The sequence below is a fragment of the Dermacentor variabilis genome, chromosome 1, assembly GCF_050947875.1.
Source record: "Dermacentor variabilis isolate Ectoservices chromosome 1, ASM5094787v1, whole genome shotgun sequence".
In the NCBI taxonomy this organism is placed as follows: Eukaryota; Metazoa; Arthropoda; class Arachnida; order Ixodida; family Ixodidae; genus Dermacentor; species Dermacentor variabilis.
Genome location: NC_134568.1, coordinates 132,277,232 through 132,293,369, shown reverse-complemented (window position 1 = coordinate 132,293,369; position 16,138 = coordinate 132,277,232). Strand labels below are relative to the sequence as shown.

At 43.2% G+C, this 16,138-nt stretch overlaps 1 protein-coding gene across 5 annotated transcripts in view; it reads right to left on the bottom strand.

Annotated features, from left to right (window-relative positions):
- The window catches only part of MED27 (mediator complex subunit 27), a 63,826-nt gene extending 47,919 nt beyond the window's left edge, over window positions 1-15,907 (bottom strand). For 4 of the 5 annotated variants that reach the window (XR_012828933.1, XM_075695057.1, XM_075695063.1 and 1 more), the window contains exons 1-3: window positions 15,544-15,907; window positions 12,922-13,066; window positions 1,805-1,932 (exon numbers count right to left, since the gene is read on the bottom strand). Coding sequence is in view for 4 of the 5 variants with exons in the window: in XM_075695057.1 (XP_075551172.1) it covers window positions 1,805-1,932; window positions 12,922-13,066; window positions 15,544-15,749 (479 nt within the window). In the remaining variant the exon portion in view is untranslated. The remainder of the gene's footprint in view (window positions 1-1,804; window positions 1,933-12,921; window positions 13,067-15,543) is intronic. The other variant, XM_075695040.1, reaches the window with a different exon arrangement.
- Between the last annotated feature and the right edge of the window lie 231 nt (window positions 15,908-16,138).

The following is a 16,138-nucleotide window of genomic DNA, read 5'->3' as shown; positions in this document are numbered from 1 at the left end:
CTAAGACCTGCTATTGTGAAAGCATTTCCCAACATTAACACACACTATGTGAGCTGAAGATACTACCATTAACGATGTCGAAATCAGTCAATAAATGAGGCCAAAGAAGATTTATTCAACAGCCTTAGAAAACAGTGGTAAAGAAGCAATACAAAAATCTAGAATGAATATTTCGATTCTTGAAGATACTGTTGCCAATCTTGAAGTGATCATTATGTTATCAAATACCTCGCACATCCGGTATTTGAGTTCAGGGCAACATTGAGGGGAATGCCAACCAAAGAGAATGCCATGATGAATTTTTCCAGTAAAATTTAGGGGAAGTTAGGGTTGCATCTCCTAAACACCCCTGCTACTGTAAAATCTTTTTATTCTCAATTCCCTTGCCTTTTGTTTGCAAGGGTCAGGGTTTTTTGCCATAGTTGCTCTTCGGCCTGCTAAGCACTACACTACCAGTATGCTGTATGGCAGTGGCAGCGTAGTGAAGCTTGTCACAAAATCAGCCTTTTCCACAACACTACAAATAGTACAGTGGAATTGCAGATGCCAAAGGATAAGGCAGCACAAGAGTAATAGGCAGAACAAACAGCATTATAATTACCAGTAAGTATTCAATGGCAATTACTTCATGTATTGCACAGTACCTTTCACAGCACCCTTATAGGCGCACTGATACTGCTTGAATGTAAATGCCACCTAATTGCTAGGCCTTTCCCCATACATCATACACAGGATTAAGTATTTTCAGCTTGCATTTGTTATTAATTAAGCAAACCTTTTTGAGTCTTTATTCCAACAGACAAGTCTACATTCATTCAGTCATTATCTTTACTCACATGAAAACTTATTAGGTTTCTTTCTGTGTATATTCATCTGAAAGCTTTTTTCACTAACAGATGTGATAGATCAAGACTGGCCACGCCACCACTCTGTTGGCAAATAAATGTCTTGTAGGAAAACTGGCCCAACAAATATGGAAATGGCTTATTTAAAATTTCAAGAATGACCAAATATTATTTGCAAGAAAAAGAAAAGACACAAAAAATAAGAAAAACTAAATTTTTTTTCATATCACACTTAATTGATGAATAATGGTTTCTATTTGTTAGCACGCATCCCGCTCTCAAGATTATGGCAAAGCAGAGAAATTTAAATGTGAAACAACAAAATCTGATAAATTACGCAGTTAAGAGTCAACTCGGCTACAGCTGCTGGTGGTGCATCACATTTAATGCTTCATAAAAAAATTGTGGGGTTTTACGCAGCAAAACGACAATATGATTACGAGGCATGCAGTAGTGGGGGACTTCAGATTAACTTTTACCACCTGGACTTCTATATCGAGTACCTGATGCACGGTACAAGGGCATTTATTCATTTTGCCCTCATCAAAATGCGGCAGATTTGATCCTGCATTCTCAGGCTCAACAGGGCAACGGCAAAGGCATTATGCCACCATGGTGGGTATGTAGTGCTTCGTGACGTACAACAAATGCCGAGAGAGTTTCATAATCTATCACTTATAGCTGGACATAACAGTTATGAAACTAGCATATGCAAGTGGCTTAGCATATCCAAGAAGTGGCACCACACATAGTCAGAACCCAAGCAGACTGGCTTCTCTTCCCATGCTGGGTCAACACCATCCCCTGGTTTTGGGACTTCTTATTTCTATATCTTCTCACTACTGGCTTTGGTGTCCCTTTAACAACATGTCTCTACTCTGCAATGATATCAGCAGCCATGATGCGAGATGCCAGTTTGCAGAATTGAAAATTAAGGATTAAACCCCTTTGGTACTCACTGAGGAGAGAAGTTGTGGCCGTTGCTATGCGGTCTTCGTAATCGTTTTGGTGGAAACAACGAGCTGTTAGATCTCTTCAATCCATTCTGAGTTAAAATGGCTGATGCATGACTTGTGTGCTCATGGACCTACAGAAGTAAAAACAAGCCGATGCAACAGACTGTTAGCACAAATCAAGTCAAACTTTAAAAAAAAATGCTGAAAACATTTAAACATTTGTTCCCTAATTTATGGCTTCACACTCAGCATTGCAGTGCTCTCGGGCCATGTACAGTCAATTCTGGTGGAGTTCACTTTATTGCAATTCAACATCCAGTTCAATAGGATGGATAGGCGGGCTAGTTGGTAATGCATTACAACAAAAACTGAGAGCGCTATAAACACAAAGGATGCGTGTGGTGCATGTTTCTTTTTCTACATTATTTGTTTTTTCAGCGCTCTTTTAAGTTTTTATTACAATCCAGTTCAATGCTCCAATGCAGGCAGCAGAGCACCTCCACTCCCTGTAAAACACTTGAAGACAATGCAACCACAGAATGATTTGCATTGAAAGTGTGTACAATGTAAAAGAAAAAAAGAAGAGAGAGAAAGAAAAAAAAAGAAAAGAAAAACCCACTGATGTGCCTAAATTATGCCCGTAGATCTAAAGTGTCCTTCGTTCCACTAAACATAAGTGGAACGACGACTTCATGAGTAACGTAACTGAAATGTAGGTGGAAATGAATTAATGTACAAGCACGGGTGCACAAAGTCCTCAGGGAGCAGGAGGTGCACCTTTTATTTGCCCTCAAGGGACATGTTAGTGTAGGGGCTGGTTGTCACTACACATAAGCAGCTGCCCACAGATTTCTTTTGTCATGTCGTTTTCTGCTGGTTCAGTCAAAAGAATGAAATCATGAGTTTTGCTATGCCACTGCCACCATGAAGGATAGCGGCAGTTTTCAGTAGACTGAAAGGCAACTATAGTTCAAAGCACACAGTATTTACAAAAACACACATTTTTCTATTGTAATTTATGACTAAGGTTCTGCGTTTTGAATTATTCCAGTAAAATTTTGAAAAACGTTAGCCAGTAAAAAGAATTGAAAAGTTGGATTTATTCGAAAAACTCCATTTTAAGGGCTCCCAGCTGCAATCATACATCCATGCTGTGTCAACATTTCTGAAATTTTAGGTTTATTGCACGTATGCTACACAATGAATACACCTACAGAAGTTATTACAGAAGGAGGTCCCATGGAAAAGATCTGTCAGGGGGACCTCTTAAGAGTACCCCGCCCCCCCCATGTATAGAAGACATATACAAAAAAAAAAAGGCATACCAAATTTTAAAATTGTAATAAAATAACAAGCGCAAGCAGAGGTAACACGAAAACAAATGACTGAATTAATGTACAACATATTAATCAATAATCAAAATCAGAAAAAAACGCAGATAATGTAACACAGGGAAAAAGTGACGTTGTAAAGACATTTTGTCATGACAACGAATTCCTTGCACAACCTGCTTATCAAGGTCAGGTTCATACAGAAAAATGCTCTCAGTGATTAGGGAACTGTTAGCTGAGTCTACTCTTTTGCATGGCGTGCGCAGTCTTTTAGGCAAGCACCTTGCTAAGTCAATGGTATGACGCATCTGTGACAAACTTCAGTGTGGACGTCGATTACATGTTTGACAACGTAGACAAGGAAAGGCGCTATGCAATCATCACCAGGTTCAGCAAATACTACACTGCTGCTGCAGAAAAGTGAAGCCATACCATGCGACAAAACATTCCTCATGACTTACAGTTACATGACCAGTGAGTGTTTCTAGTACTACGCAAAGATCGTGAAAGTAAACATGAAGGTGAAACTGCAAATTTGACACTCGGAGCAGTCTACCACTTTACAATGCACGTGTCAGAACACTGCTTTATAGTTTTTTTTTTTTTTAAGAGACTACTCAGAATATTAGGTGTATGTTGTTGAAGAAATCGCTGAGCTCCTAGTTTTATGCAGGACGCAGGCGTGAAACTGACCCATCCTTTCACGTACTGCACAGGATGCACTGGCTTTTCCTGTATCCAGTGCGAACATTGAAAGTGTGTTCTGAATGTTTCATTCTATAATTGGAAGGAGCACACTGCAACTACCAATTCCAGCACTAGTAAATATGCACATATGGTACATCATGGCAAGTTATAACATCCATAAACCCTTCTGCTATTGTAAATGTTGACAGCAAATAAACATGTTCCTGCACCTACATCTTTTGTTTTTCTTCTTGCAATCAAGGCTATTTCTTTAGGCATGGGAAAGCTGAAAGTCAAATAATGCTAAAATGAACAAGAAAACTAACTAGAGACCAGATTTTCAGGATAAAATGTAGGTTTTAGCCACCTAAAACAGGCACTTAAGCCTCATTTTATGCATTAGACACGATAGGGGCCAACACAGGCACCATAAACTGTTCGCAAACCACAACCTCCTTTATGCATTGAATGTGTGTAGCTCATTTCATGGTAAGCGTTTACTTGTGATGTTGTTTGTTCACTGATGTAGCGTTCACTTGTGAGGTCTGAAAGGCAGCAGCCATATTGTGCAAGCCATCACTTCACAGGGCTTTGCTGGGCACATGAGAGGCCGCATTTTTGTCAATATAAATAGTGCTGCCAACACAGATAGCACATTTGTTAAGACACTATGAGCAGGAAGTGTATATTTAATAGCCATAATTTCCTGCTTGCAACAATGGAGCAAGCACAAAAAACATAAGATACACCAGGAAAGCTGCTAAACGGTGAAGAGAGAAGCTAAAATGCGTGTCTAGTGAAATGAAGTCAACGAATGTACCAGTAAAAAAAGAAGCTTTGAATAGTGCACATGTACAACTATTTTAAAAGGCATAAGAACAGTAACACATGATTATCATATCTAGGTGCTAGGGGTCCCACGTTTGTCTCTTCTCACTCAGAATGAGCTTGCAGGCTGAAAATAAGCATTTAACATTGAGGGAGGTGGATAGAACGTTCCTGTATTTCTGTATGTCTAATGACTTCATGCACTCTGCAATTCTTGAGTTTTGGCCTGCAAGAACCTCCAAAATTTCTTCCGAGCACAAAAAATTCGTTTGAGGCTGCATCTTTGCACAAGCTTCTTTTACAGCTGCTGCCACACACATGGGATTCACTAAACTTGTGTTGTGGTACGATAGCTGTGTCACTACACGTGAACTGCTGACAATAACTTTTATGTATCGCTGTGACTTTACGCTTTGCAAAGTGGCTCTTTTTATCACACATTTGAGCACAAGAGTCTACGTTCCCTTACTTGCACTTAAGTAAGAATATTAGGGGAGGGCAGAGCTAGTAAGGGGCAGAGTTTATTGCTCATCTATTGCAACGCCGCTATTGACTGATGTATGTGTATAACCAAGCAACCACAAAAGGAGCGGAGGTGCAGAAAAAGAGCACTTGCAAAATCCAGTCGACAGTAATTTCAGCGGGCCTTGCACGCTTTCACCTTGCACAGACGCAGCGCAATCTACAGACAAAAGTCTTTCAACCTACAGTCCACAGTACACATTTCTAAAGCTTCTGTGCCTTTCTCTATAAAATACCTGCCTCCAGTGTAACACTGCGTTGTGCGTCTCCTGTCAAAGATGACATTTCGTGATCCTTTTTTAGTGCACTTAAGTGTTTGGCGATCTTAAACCCATTTAATTTTATTGTTCACTGTAGGTAGCAATCTATAGAACCGTGGCCTGAACAAATTCTGAGTGAAATTGCTCAAAATGTACATGAATGAACTCTGTTAGCTTGCTAGACAGACAGGAGGGACCCTCAAATAATTTTTACAGTTGTGCATGAACACATTGAATAGATAGAGGAAGTCCCTGTGAACATGAAAGGCCAACTTTAAACATCCTACATAAACTATCTACACCCTAGATAAACTGTCTCATGTACATAAGCACTCACCACTTCTCTTATCATCATCATCCATCCCAATACTTTCGCTCCCCTTCCCTCTTCCCCAGTGCAGAGTAGCAGACTAGAGCGCACTAGCTCAGGTCGACCTCTCTGTCTTTCCTATCAATAAATTCTACTTCTTCTTCTTCCTGTAATTTGTAAATGAATATCAAAGATCTCACACCCCTCATAATTAAAGCAACGCCTCTCTGTGCTTTTTATGCTGCCCCTGCCCGTTCTACATAGAATGGCAATCTCAGTGGTTTCAGTGTGTAAAGACAAATGCAATAAATAGAGATGTTTCTTCAAATCAATGGCATACTTCTGCCCAAGAATGTGGACTATGCGCTGCAGCTATTGTCTGTACACGTGCATTTGTGCACAGCATGGGAGGAAAGGAGTGAAAAATTTTATTTCAAAAAGTTGGGCTCTGTGGTAGATCCGAGAGGCTGCACAGATGAAGAGGCAAGAAAGCATGTGACAAAGATGAACAACAGTGCAGTGGCAACAGCTGCCGGCAGTAGGCAGAAGGGTTATCTCCCTTGAACATGTGATCCAGTCCTTAAAAGGTCCATCACCAGGCCACATAGCAAATAAATTTCAGTTATACGCTGTAAGTTGTTACGTGCCCTCTAGGGAGCATTCCACCGAAAAAATTTTTCAAATCAGTTCATTAATAGCCGAGATAGAAATATTTCACTGCTACGAAAACATGATTTCAGGCGGCGAGCGGCACTGCCAAGAGAGACACTCTCTCCACTTGCCCCGTCTAGGCTCTGCAAGCGTAATTCCTTCCCTGCGTTCTCCCATACTGGAGCTCGAGAAACGCTTGCCGCATACGTCACGGGCTCTGCCTTCTTTTTTTTTTCTCCTCGCTTCTTTGCGGCGCAGCACACTTCCGCTGACGGCGTCGAGTGCGAGCTGTTGCGATTGTCTCGTTTCACACAGCACACGATTTTGCGCGCTGAGCACGAGGAGACCTGACTAGCGGTATAAGTCAGTGCTACACGAATACTAGGCAGACACAAGTGGATCACAGAGCATGATCGCACGCTGGAACACGGTAGACGATGACATAGTTTTGGTGTCTGTGTGCATGACTTCACGACGTGAAGAACAGGCAGATGAAACGGAAGTACATCTCTCTTGCTGTGGTGCGAAGTAAAACGAAAACACGCAGACATTCGGTTTGTGTGTTTTATTATTTCTCTAACGTTTAATTCGTCTATTCAAGCAACAGATTACACAAATAACAGATGTTGCCTTGAATAATTCTCGAGGTCACGTGTCCCTACGAGCGATGTCACAGCACAAACACCTGTACGTAGGCGCACTAGCACGTGTACGTCACCATCCAGCTTGGAGCACAGTAGCCATGAGGAAAGGGCAAATGGCGTTCGGTTTCAAATTTCAGATCTTTCTGTGGTGTGTAGCAAAGTAATATTTAGCAGACACGATCGTTAGCGCGCATTGTATGCTCTGCGCTTGTCAGCTCAAAATGGCCAGACCTGGTGAGCGGTCCTTTAAGAGACCCCTCACCAGACCCCAATGCAGATTTTGGTTATACAGTGAAAGATGTAATGCACCATCAAAGGAGTGCTTTACAGAAAGAATTTTTTTTCAGAACGATTCATTATTGAAGGAGATAGAAATCAACAGTCCTATACTGCCAGGAGACAAGCATCGCTGCCAGTGGAGACGCTCTCTCCCTCTGCCTCGACATAGTATTCCCATGCAGGGCTCCTTCCCCGCCTTTTCCAAACTGGAGCCAACGTACATTGTGGGGACCCCTTCGGACCCCTATCTCCTGTTCACGCGCGACTTGGGCCATTCGCCTACGCGATCGCAGGGGACACGCAGTTCCAGCCTTATTTTGAATAGCGTACATTCCCCGTGGCTGCTGGCGCCGGCGTGATGCGGAGCCTGCTGCTTGCATGCGCGGTTCACGTTACGCCGTGCGCCGTGCACAGGAACAGTGCCCAAGGAGCGGGCCCCTCTCGCCCTCTCTTCGGCTTCTCTCTACTTCAGCATCTGAGGTACGCAAGGGCCTCCGCCCGACAGACTGACTTTCCGTGCTCTTGGCTGTCGGATGTGCGGAACCCACTTGGTTCCGTGCCCCTCTGGGCAAGGCGGCCCCTTTCTGTGTCGCAAACCTGCTCAGAAGAGCCGGTGTGGCAGAGCAGACTTCCCGGGAGCTTTCACCTGTAGTCTGCGATTGCCACCTGGTGCCATTGCCATTGTACACCAGGGGTATAGCCAGGGTGGGGGGGGGCTTACGGGGCTTCAGACCCGCCACCCTCCGGAATTTTTTCATGCTGTCATGCACCGTCGACCAAAACAGCCCCCACTGCCGGAAATCATTCTGGATTTTATCTACAATATCTTTTTTCATGCTCGAAAAGACATTTCGGCGCGATCATTGTGAACTCTGCCTGGATTTTGTGGCAACGCTCACGCACCGGGAATCACATAACACAAGGAGTCCCATCCAAGCACAAAGTTTCAAGGGCATATCGATGATAAGTGGGCTCGTCGCAGCATCTCGCGGAGGCCGCGGTATCTACAGAACGCCTGGATTTAAAACAAACTTTATGGGTATAAAGTTTTTATAAACTTTTGATGCAAAAGGTGCATTGACATTTCCAGTCATGCTTTAGATTTTCAATTCCGGAACTTTGTGGGTCTACTGTTGTCTTAAACATTTGACACCAAAGGTGCATTGACTTTTTCTAAAGTCGTACTTCGGACCATACAACTAGACAAGCCAAACCAAATAACTATCAGACAAGTTGACCAGAGTGTGCTACTCTAAGGTTGCTGCGTGCTTTACAAAGCACGCAGCAAGGTCTGATGAGACGAACGAAGCATTGTGGTGGTCCACTTTTGCAGTCATGTCACGGAAAAGAATATCAACATTTTTTTTCACATGCGCCAAAGTATTCATGTGAAGACACTAAAGCCAGGTAAGGTAACTACGTTCTTTTTATTTTTCTACTTTGACCTTTATTCGCAAGGACACATTGGGCCTCTCCAATTTTCTTGTTCTCGCTACCCACGGGCTGCCAGAGCCAGCCAGAGGCGCACATGTTTTTCTCGTATTGCCCGGACCACCGCACAGCGCACTTCAGTGCGCATTCGTTTTTCTCTGGCCTAGTGGATTCTTGCCTGGTAACGTTTTGGACACTTTCTGGCTAGCAGACGAGAAAAAAGAAACAATGGTCGCTCGCCACCATCACTGCACTTGACGGATTTCAACACGCTCGCTTGAGCGCAACCTTTCTGGAAAGTCTTGTCTCGCCGGTGTAGGATATCAAGCAGTATGCATATGGTTCTCTGCGGACCAAGCATCTTATGTTTTCTTTAATATTCCTTTGGTAGGTGCCCAAAGTAGGCGTTCGATTGTGGCCAACATGCTTTCCTTCGCATTTTTTTCATTTCAGTGCCCCCGCCCCACAAAAGGAAAAAAAGACATTGTTGCGGCGCAGCGGATTGTCGCAAGGTGAAAGTTCGATTTTGCTGCTTCTTCTTTTGTAGAAAGTAATGGGCCACGGGACGCTTCAGTTGCCGGATACTCTTATGAAATTGCAATAGCAATTATGTGGACACTCCAGGCGCATTCCTGCCGTCGCCGTCTCCCTCATGTTCCGTATAAAGTGCAAGGGCGCTAACATCATGACTGCACACCGCATGCTGTATGTGCGAGTGAAAGCGTGGGGGGGGGGGGGGAGTGGCATGGGCGAGCCAATGATGGTGGCACAGTCTTGTGAGCGCAAGGGAGAAAAGCGGGGAGGAAGCGCGCCACCTTCCATCGGGTACGATTATCCAGGAGAGTGGAGGGCTTTAGGATGATGTGATCTGTGAATCTGATTTCGCAACATGTTTATGTGCCTTGTTTGATGCATTATGTACACTGACTTTTTCTTAGATACCTAGATTTATTGGAGACTTATACATATAATCAATTTTCTTGTTGCGAGGTTTTGCGTATACGTGCAGTGAACTTTGTTTCCAGTGAAACTCTTTTGGCCTTTATCAAGCATTATCTTCGAATTTGTATATTTCATTGAATCTTTGCATTTCTAATGTACGAGGGCGTGTTAGATGAAAGTGAGCCAACTCACCCCGCGCAATAATTATTCGGTTCATTATCTGCAAGGCATGTGCGTACCACACAGGCATCTCTCATTTACAAAAGTGACACGCAGGTGTGAGGATACATGTTCTTTAATGCGCTTATACACTGGGTTGAACATGGTTGCGTGACGTAATGGACGCTCCAGAAGTTGAACGGCGTGGTGTCGTGAGGTTTTTGACAGCTGAAGGAGTTTCCCAAAGAGAAATTAGTCACCGTGTGACTGCCGTGTACGTCGAACGTTGCATTTCATTGGCCATTCTGAAGCGTTGGAGCAAACGGTTCAAAAAAGGACATGAAAGTTGCAAAGACAATCCAAGACCGGGACAAAGCCACCATGCAATCACACCCAACACAATTGCAAAGCTTGATGAGCTGATTAGACAAGAACGGAGGATAAGCACCGATATACTGGCAGAGCGTGTGAACATCAGTCACAGTTCGGTTCACATCATAATTAATGAACATCTAAGTTATGGGCTCTTGTGTGTGCAATTGGTGCCCAAGATTTTGAACCACTGCCAGAAGACGGAGAGGTTCAGCGCTGCCTCGACTCATCTAATCCGGTATCTCAATGAGGGTGACGACTTCTTGTCTGCAACTGTGACTGGGGACGAATCATGGTGCCACTACTACGAACCTGAAACACGATGGCAAAGCTTACAGTGGAAACATTCGAATTCACCACACCCAAAGAAAGAGAAGGCCATCATTTCCGCTGGGAAGGTGTTGTGGACTTTCTTTTTTCGATCGTCAGGAGCAATTACTGATCGAATTTGCTAAACCTGGAGAGACTATCAATCATTTCCTGTATTGTGAAAAGCCGGATCGGCTGCATGTCGCAATTAAGAACAAATGACGTGGAAAATTGAAGAATGGGGTCATCTTTCTCCACGATAATGCCCGTCCCCATGTCGCTGATGTGGTTGACACAAAATTGGCAAAGTTTAAGTTGGAAATGCTGCAACATATGCCATACAACCCAGACCTGTCGCCTTGGGACTTCCATATTTTGGGGCAATTGAAAAAATCAGCTCAAGGGAATCTGATTCATGTCAGTCGATGACATGAAAGAGGCAGTTACAGACTTTTTGAAGCAGCAACCCAAGGAGTTTTATGACACGGGAATCATGCGACTGGTTAGTCAGTGGGACAAATGTCTAAATGCGACTACTTTTAAATAGGGTATCCCGTTTGTCATATATTCCCATTGGCTCACTTTCATTTACCTCGCCCTCGTATATTTTGCAGAACTTGTGCTTTCTATATATGCTCTCTGTTGAGACTATAATTTCGGTGCAATTACAATACACAACCGGTGACAGCTGCTCCTGCTCAATACATTGGAACAAAGGACAGCGTCACTGAGATTTTTCCCTGGCCGTTGCATATGTATAAAAATGTAAACAAGGTTCTTGAATGATAAAGTTTGATTAAAATATTTGTCCTCAACTTGTTATTTTATTGCCTTTACATTTTTTATATCAGCAGCAAGCACTGCTTTGCTGATTTTGAACTGATATATTTCTAAAGTTCGTGGGATATTTTCTTTACTTATTAAATAGACAATAACATGGAAGCATTGATATCAGTTATTTCAGGCATAATTTTTGGGACATACAAGTATATTCTTTTATTTAAAAAATACATATTTTGCTTGTCTTGACAGTGCGTAGCGTTCAATTCGTTTGCAGCATCTTTGGCTATGGCAATGCAGTTATTATTCATGTATTTGGATTGGATAAACTTTATTAAAGGTGCTACGGGATGCGCGTCAGCACACAGCGGGCGTCTCCCACGCACGGACTTGATCCATCGACAAATTCTATAAGGAGGAGGCTGAGCTGCGACGTGAATTAAAGTGGATGAAAAAACAACTAACGCGAAATGCGAAGGTTGCGGGTTCGGTTCCCACCTGCGGCAAGTTGTTTTTTCATCCACTTTAATTTCCAATAATTTATTGTTTCTTTATTTCATTTATTAAGCACAAGTAATTTCCCCTATGTTGTCCTTGGTGTCAGTGTTTGTTGGCTTCTTATGATATGACTAATAAAAATCGGGCCCCTCGGTTAACCTCCTTTCTTCTCCTTTATTACATAACGAGGGTCTCGAATCCGGCAACATCGATGCCTTCAGGTAGCATATGTGGGTTTATTGACCAGTTGCCTTCACCCAAAAAGATCACGTTCTCGTGACGCCTGCGGCATAAAGGACGTTCCACGTCCGCCACCAAGGTCTGTGAGTGGTGGCGCTGGCTAACACTCCCAGGTTCTACTAGGACACATAAATACCCAAGAAAGTGGATGAGAAAACGGCGCCACAGTAGCTCAATTGGTAGAGCATCGCACGCGAAATGCGAAGGTTGTGGGTTCGGTTCCCACCTGCGGCAAGTTGTTTTTTCATCCACTTTAATTTCCATTAATTTATCGTTTCTTTATTTCATTTATTAAGCACAAGTAATTTCCCCTATGTTGTCCTTGGTGTCAGTGTTTGTTGGCTTCTTATGATATGACTAATAAAAATCGGGCCCCTTGGTTAACCCCCTTTCTTCTCCTTTTTTGCGGCATAGTATTTCTGAGTCAGCCTCTAATACCTTTAAATGCATTTCTCCATTTCGATAAAAAGTTGTTCAAGGTCCCTTTAATTCTGGGTTGTTACATGTTAAAATTATGACCTGATTATGAGGCATGGCATAGCGGCTGTCTCCGGATTAGATTTGACTACCTGGGGTTCTTTAACATGCACTCAATGCACAGCCCATGAGTGTTTTTTGTATTCTGTTCCCATCAGAATGCGGCCAGGATTGAAACCTGTTACCTCATGCTCACTAGTGTAATGTCGTAGCCACTGAGCTATTATCCGATCCTGCCCCTGCACAGCTAAGTACAACATGTGCACTATGGGAGTTACTTTCTACCCCCTCAACAGTTTGGCTATAAACCTAAATTTTTACCTCTCCTCCCTTGATGCACACACTGTGCCTTTGAATTTTTGGACTAGTATATTCTTTTCCACAGCAAGTTCTTACATACCTTGTCAAACCACCGATATGACTTAATCATGTCTGTATACAAGGATGTCCTGTCCAAAGTGGGATCTTGACACAAGTGGCCAGTGCTTCCAAGGTTCAGTGGTGCAATAGGAGAACCAAGCAGCGTAACTGCGGTCTCCAACTCTCTGCAACAAATTGAAAATTCATGTAATTGTGGCAAATTCAATGACGCCATACTAAATCATTAGAGTTTTAGATTAGGGGACGCATGAGGTAAGAACCCAAACTCTGCTTTAAATCTTGTTGGAACTCAAGCTGCTTTTGTACACATTGAATTACAGACCATTTGTATACCCTATTCTAAAATTCTCTATGCACGGTAAATGTTTACCAGATTAAATGACAAACGAGAAAATACCATGCAACCAACAGCCTTGTAGCTTCGCACTCAAGCATTGTTTTTTACAGCACTCAGAACGCTATCAGTCAGCTGGAGAGCAGCATAAATGAATAGTTTTTTTCAATAACTCCAAGAATGCATAAAGACAACAGTGTAACTTTACAGTGGGGCATTTAAGTGCAGCATTTTGCTGGCCACATCAAATTAAAATGATTATCTTAAGATTATCAGGGGGATCTGATTATCTTATAAGATAATTAGATCACCCTGCCTTCCAGCTCAGGTCTCATACCACAGGACAAAAGTGCCTTATGAGAGTTTTGCATCTATCCCACTTCTCCATATTTTGCCTAGTAAGCAGTTGCACAAATGACAATAGGGAGCTATAGACACAGCACATCCAAGCATCATTGCGTAACCAATGCTCCAAGCCCTGCTTGCATTCTCTTGTACTTTTTTTACATCTTTAAAATATATTTTTGCATTCTTTTGTATGCCCAGCACCTAGTGTCCCCCTAACTTCAGCTGTGCAAAACCTATAACGCCATATTGGCATCATATTCTTTGGGTTTTTGATTGCACAATTGCCATCATCTGTTCATGGTAGCAGTTCCTATTAATGAATTCTGAGTTTTTATGTGCCAAAACTCTTTGATTATGAGACCTGCCATAGTGGGAGACCCCGGATTAATTTTGACCACCGGGGGGTCTTTAACATGCCCCCAATATACCGGGCACGAGGCATTTTTGCATTCTGCCCCCACCAAAATGCGGCTACCGCCGCCAAGATTTGATCCCACGACCTCGTGCTTAGCAGCGCAACACCACAGCCGCTAAGCCACCGCGGCGGGTGCAGTTCCTATTAAGTTCAATACTGCCAATAAATATCGTGGCCCAGTTTAATAACTCCAGAGTCAGTTTTTTTCTTTTTCATTTGATAATTGCAAAGACCATACAATATACACAACTTTTGGAATGATAGTACCTTGACTAATTAGACTGCCAATCGGTCATTATTTCTTTCACTTTGTCTAGTTATGTCTCTGCACTTTATATAAGTGAGAGTTCTACATCCCAAAGCTACACTTGGGCTATGAAAGATGTTGTAGATTAATTGTAACAAGAGGGGGATCCATGTCTCAGTGAACAAGTGTTTTAGCACAAAGCAGCTGACACAACCAGAGACCTTGTGCATAGCAGCACTTCACCGCAGCCATTGGTTATATTGTTCAGCTTTTTTGCCTACCTCAGTTTTGCATCTTGCTTCCAGGCTTTACATATCGACGCAGTTTTCAAGGGCATCTCATGGCATCAATGAAAGCTGCCGATTTTGCTCAGTTTGGAATCACATAAATGAAATCTTGTGTTATCGGAAGTAGATGCAGAAGTACAACAAAGAGAGCTAGCTGCTCTAAGAGAGCTGACAGGTTACAAGGGGGGTGGGGAGCTCATTTTCTACTAAAATTTCCCTACAAATCAACAGCACTGAACACGGTATATCTGCAGACAATGCCAATGACTACACGCAACTACACGCAGAAGCGAAAGACCCTAAGAAATCCAAGCTAACATATTAGGATGAAGCTTTCTCCTGCCCGAAAACTCCCGACCTTAAGGATTAAAAGCAACGTGCCCACTATTGCACAGTGTTCACGCTTGCTTCACGTATCATAAAAATAAGAACCGCCAAATCGAAACGGGATGAATTACGGGCGCAGGTATGACATTTTACAGCACATTGTTGCGTGCGACTTGTAGCGTTACCCTTAAAATCGCGCCGTTACGTGCACGGTTCGTGATCGTTAAGCTCTTTACGACTTCCAACACTTACCATTGCGCACATACACAACGCTGCACGACAAGCAACGTCCTGCAGTGCGTTTGTTTGCCACGTAGTAACGCAAGTCGATCTGCTACAAATCGCAACACGTTATGGGGCTGCATTCCCGGCGTTGCAAGATATAGAATCAATGCGTGGAACCGTGTAAGTTTCATCCTTCCAAGGTGCAATGGTTCAAGTGTGCAGAAATAAAGGGTAGCGGGACCGAGTCCCTGAACTCTTTTTTTTTTTTTTTTTTTGAAGAGAAAATAACGACGCTATATTTAGTATCAATGGTATATACTCTATTAGGAAATCACTGGCTGCAATAAAAGTCGGCGTACGTGGCCAAGTAACAGTCTGCAATTGACAACGTGACAGTCCTGCAATTTTTGTCAGCAATTTTTGTTCATGGCAGTGAACAAATCAAAGGCACAACATACCTTATTCGAGAGATAACTGCCCCTAGTGTTCCTTGTAATTCGAGAATAAAATTCTTCTCTTTGTTTTCGTCACCCTGTGAACATGGAACGCCATCCGTCAAAGTACGAAACACTTCTCCGACAGTGCATCGAAGGGCCTTCACGGCCCTCAGGCCAGAGTTCACAGCGTCCAAATTTATCCCTATGTCTGCAATGTATGGGTTCATGATTCTTGCACACACTTTTCGCGCAACGTAACTACACTGATACGTAACCACAGAACACGGCGCCGCTGTTCGCTCCCGTGTTGCCAAGTTGGTTCTTTATTCTATGGCGTCCCCATTACCGTCCCTACGTTCCCCTGGCGGCGAATGGCCCTGGTAAGCACGTTCGCCTCCGCGAAAATTTCGCCCTGGCCACGCCTCCGCCAACGGCGCGCGCTGATTGGAGATTTTAGCAAAACCGGAAATTAAACAGCGCCGTCTAGTAGATTCGGCCTAAGGCATTTTAACGTCATGGTGCCGATGGGTGCTCTGATAGAGTTTCTCACTACATTACCTAGAGGGAAATCTGGCGCTGCTGCGCTGTGGTATGCATGGGAATGCACGAGGGGAAT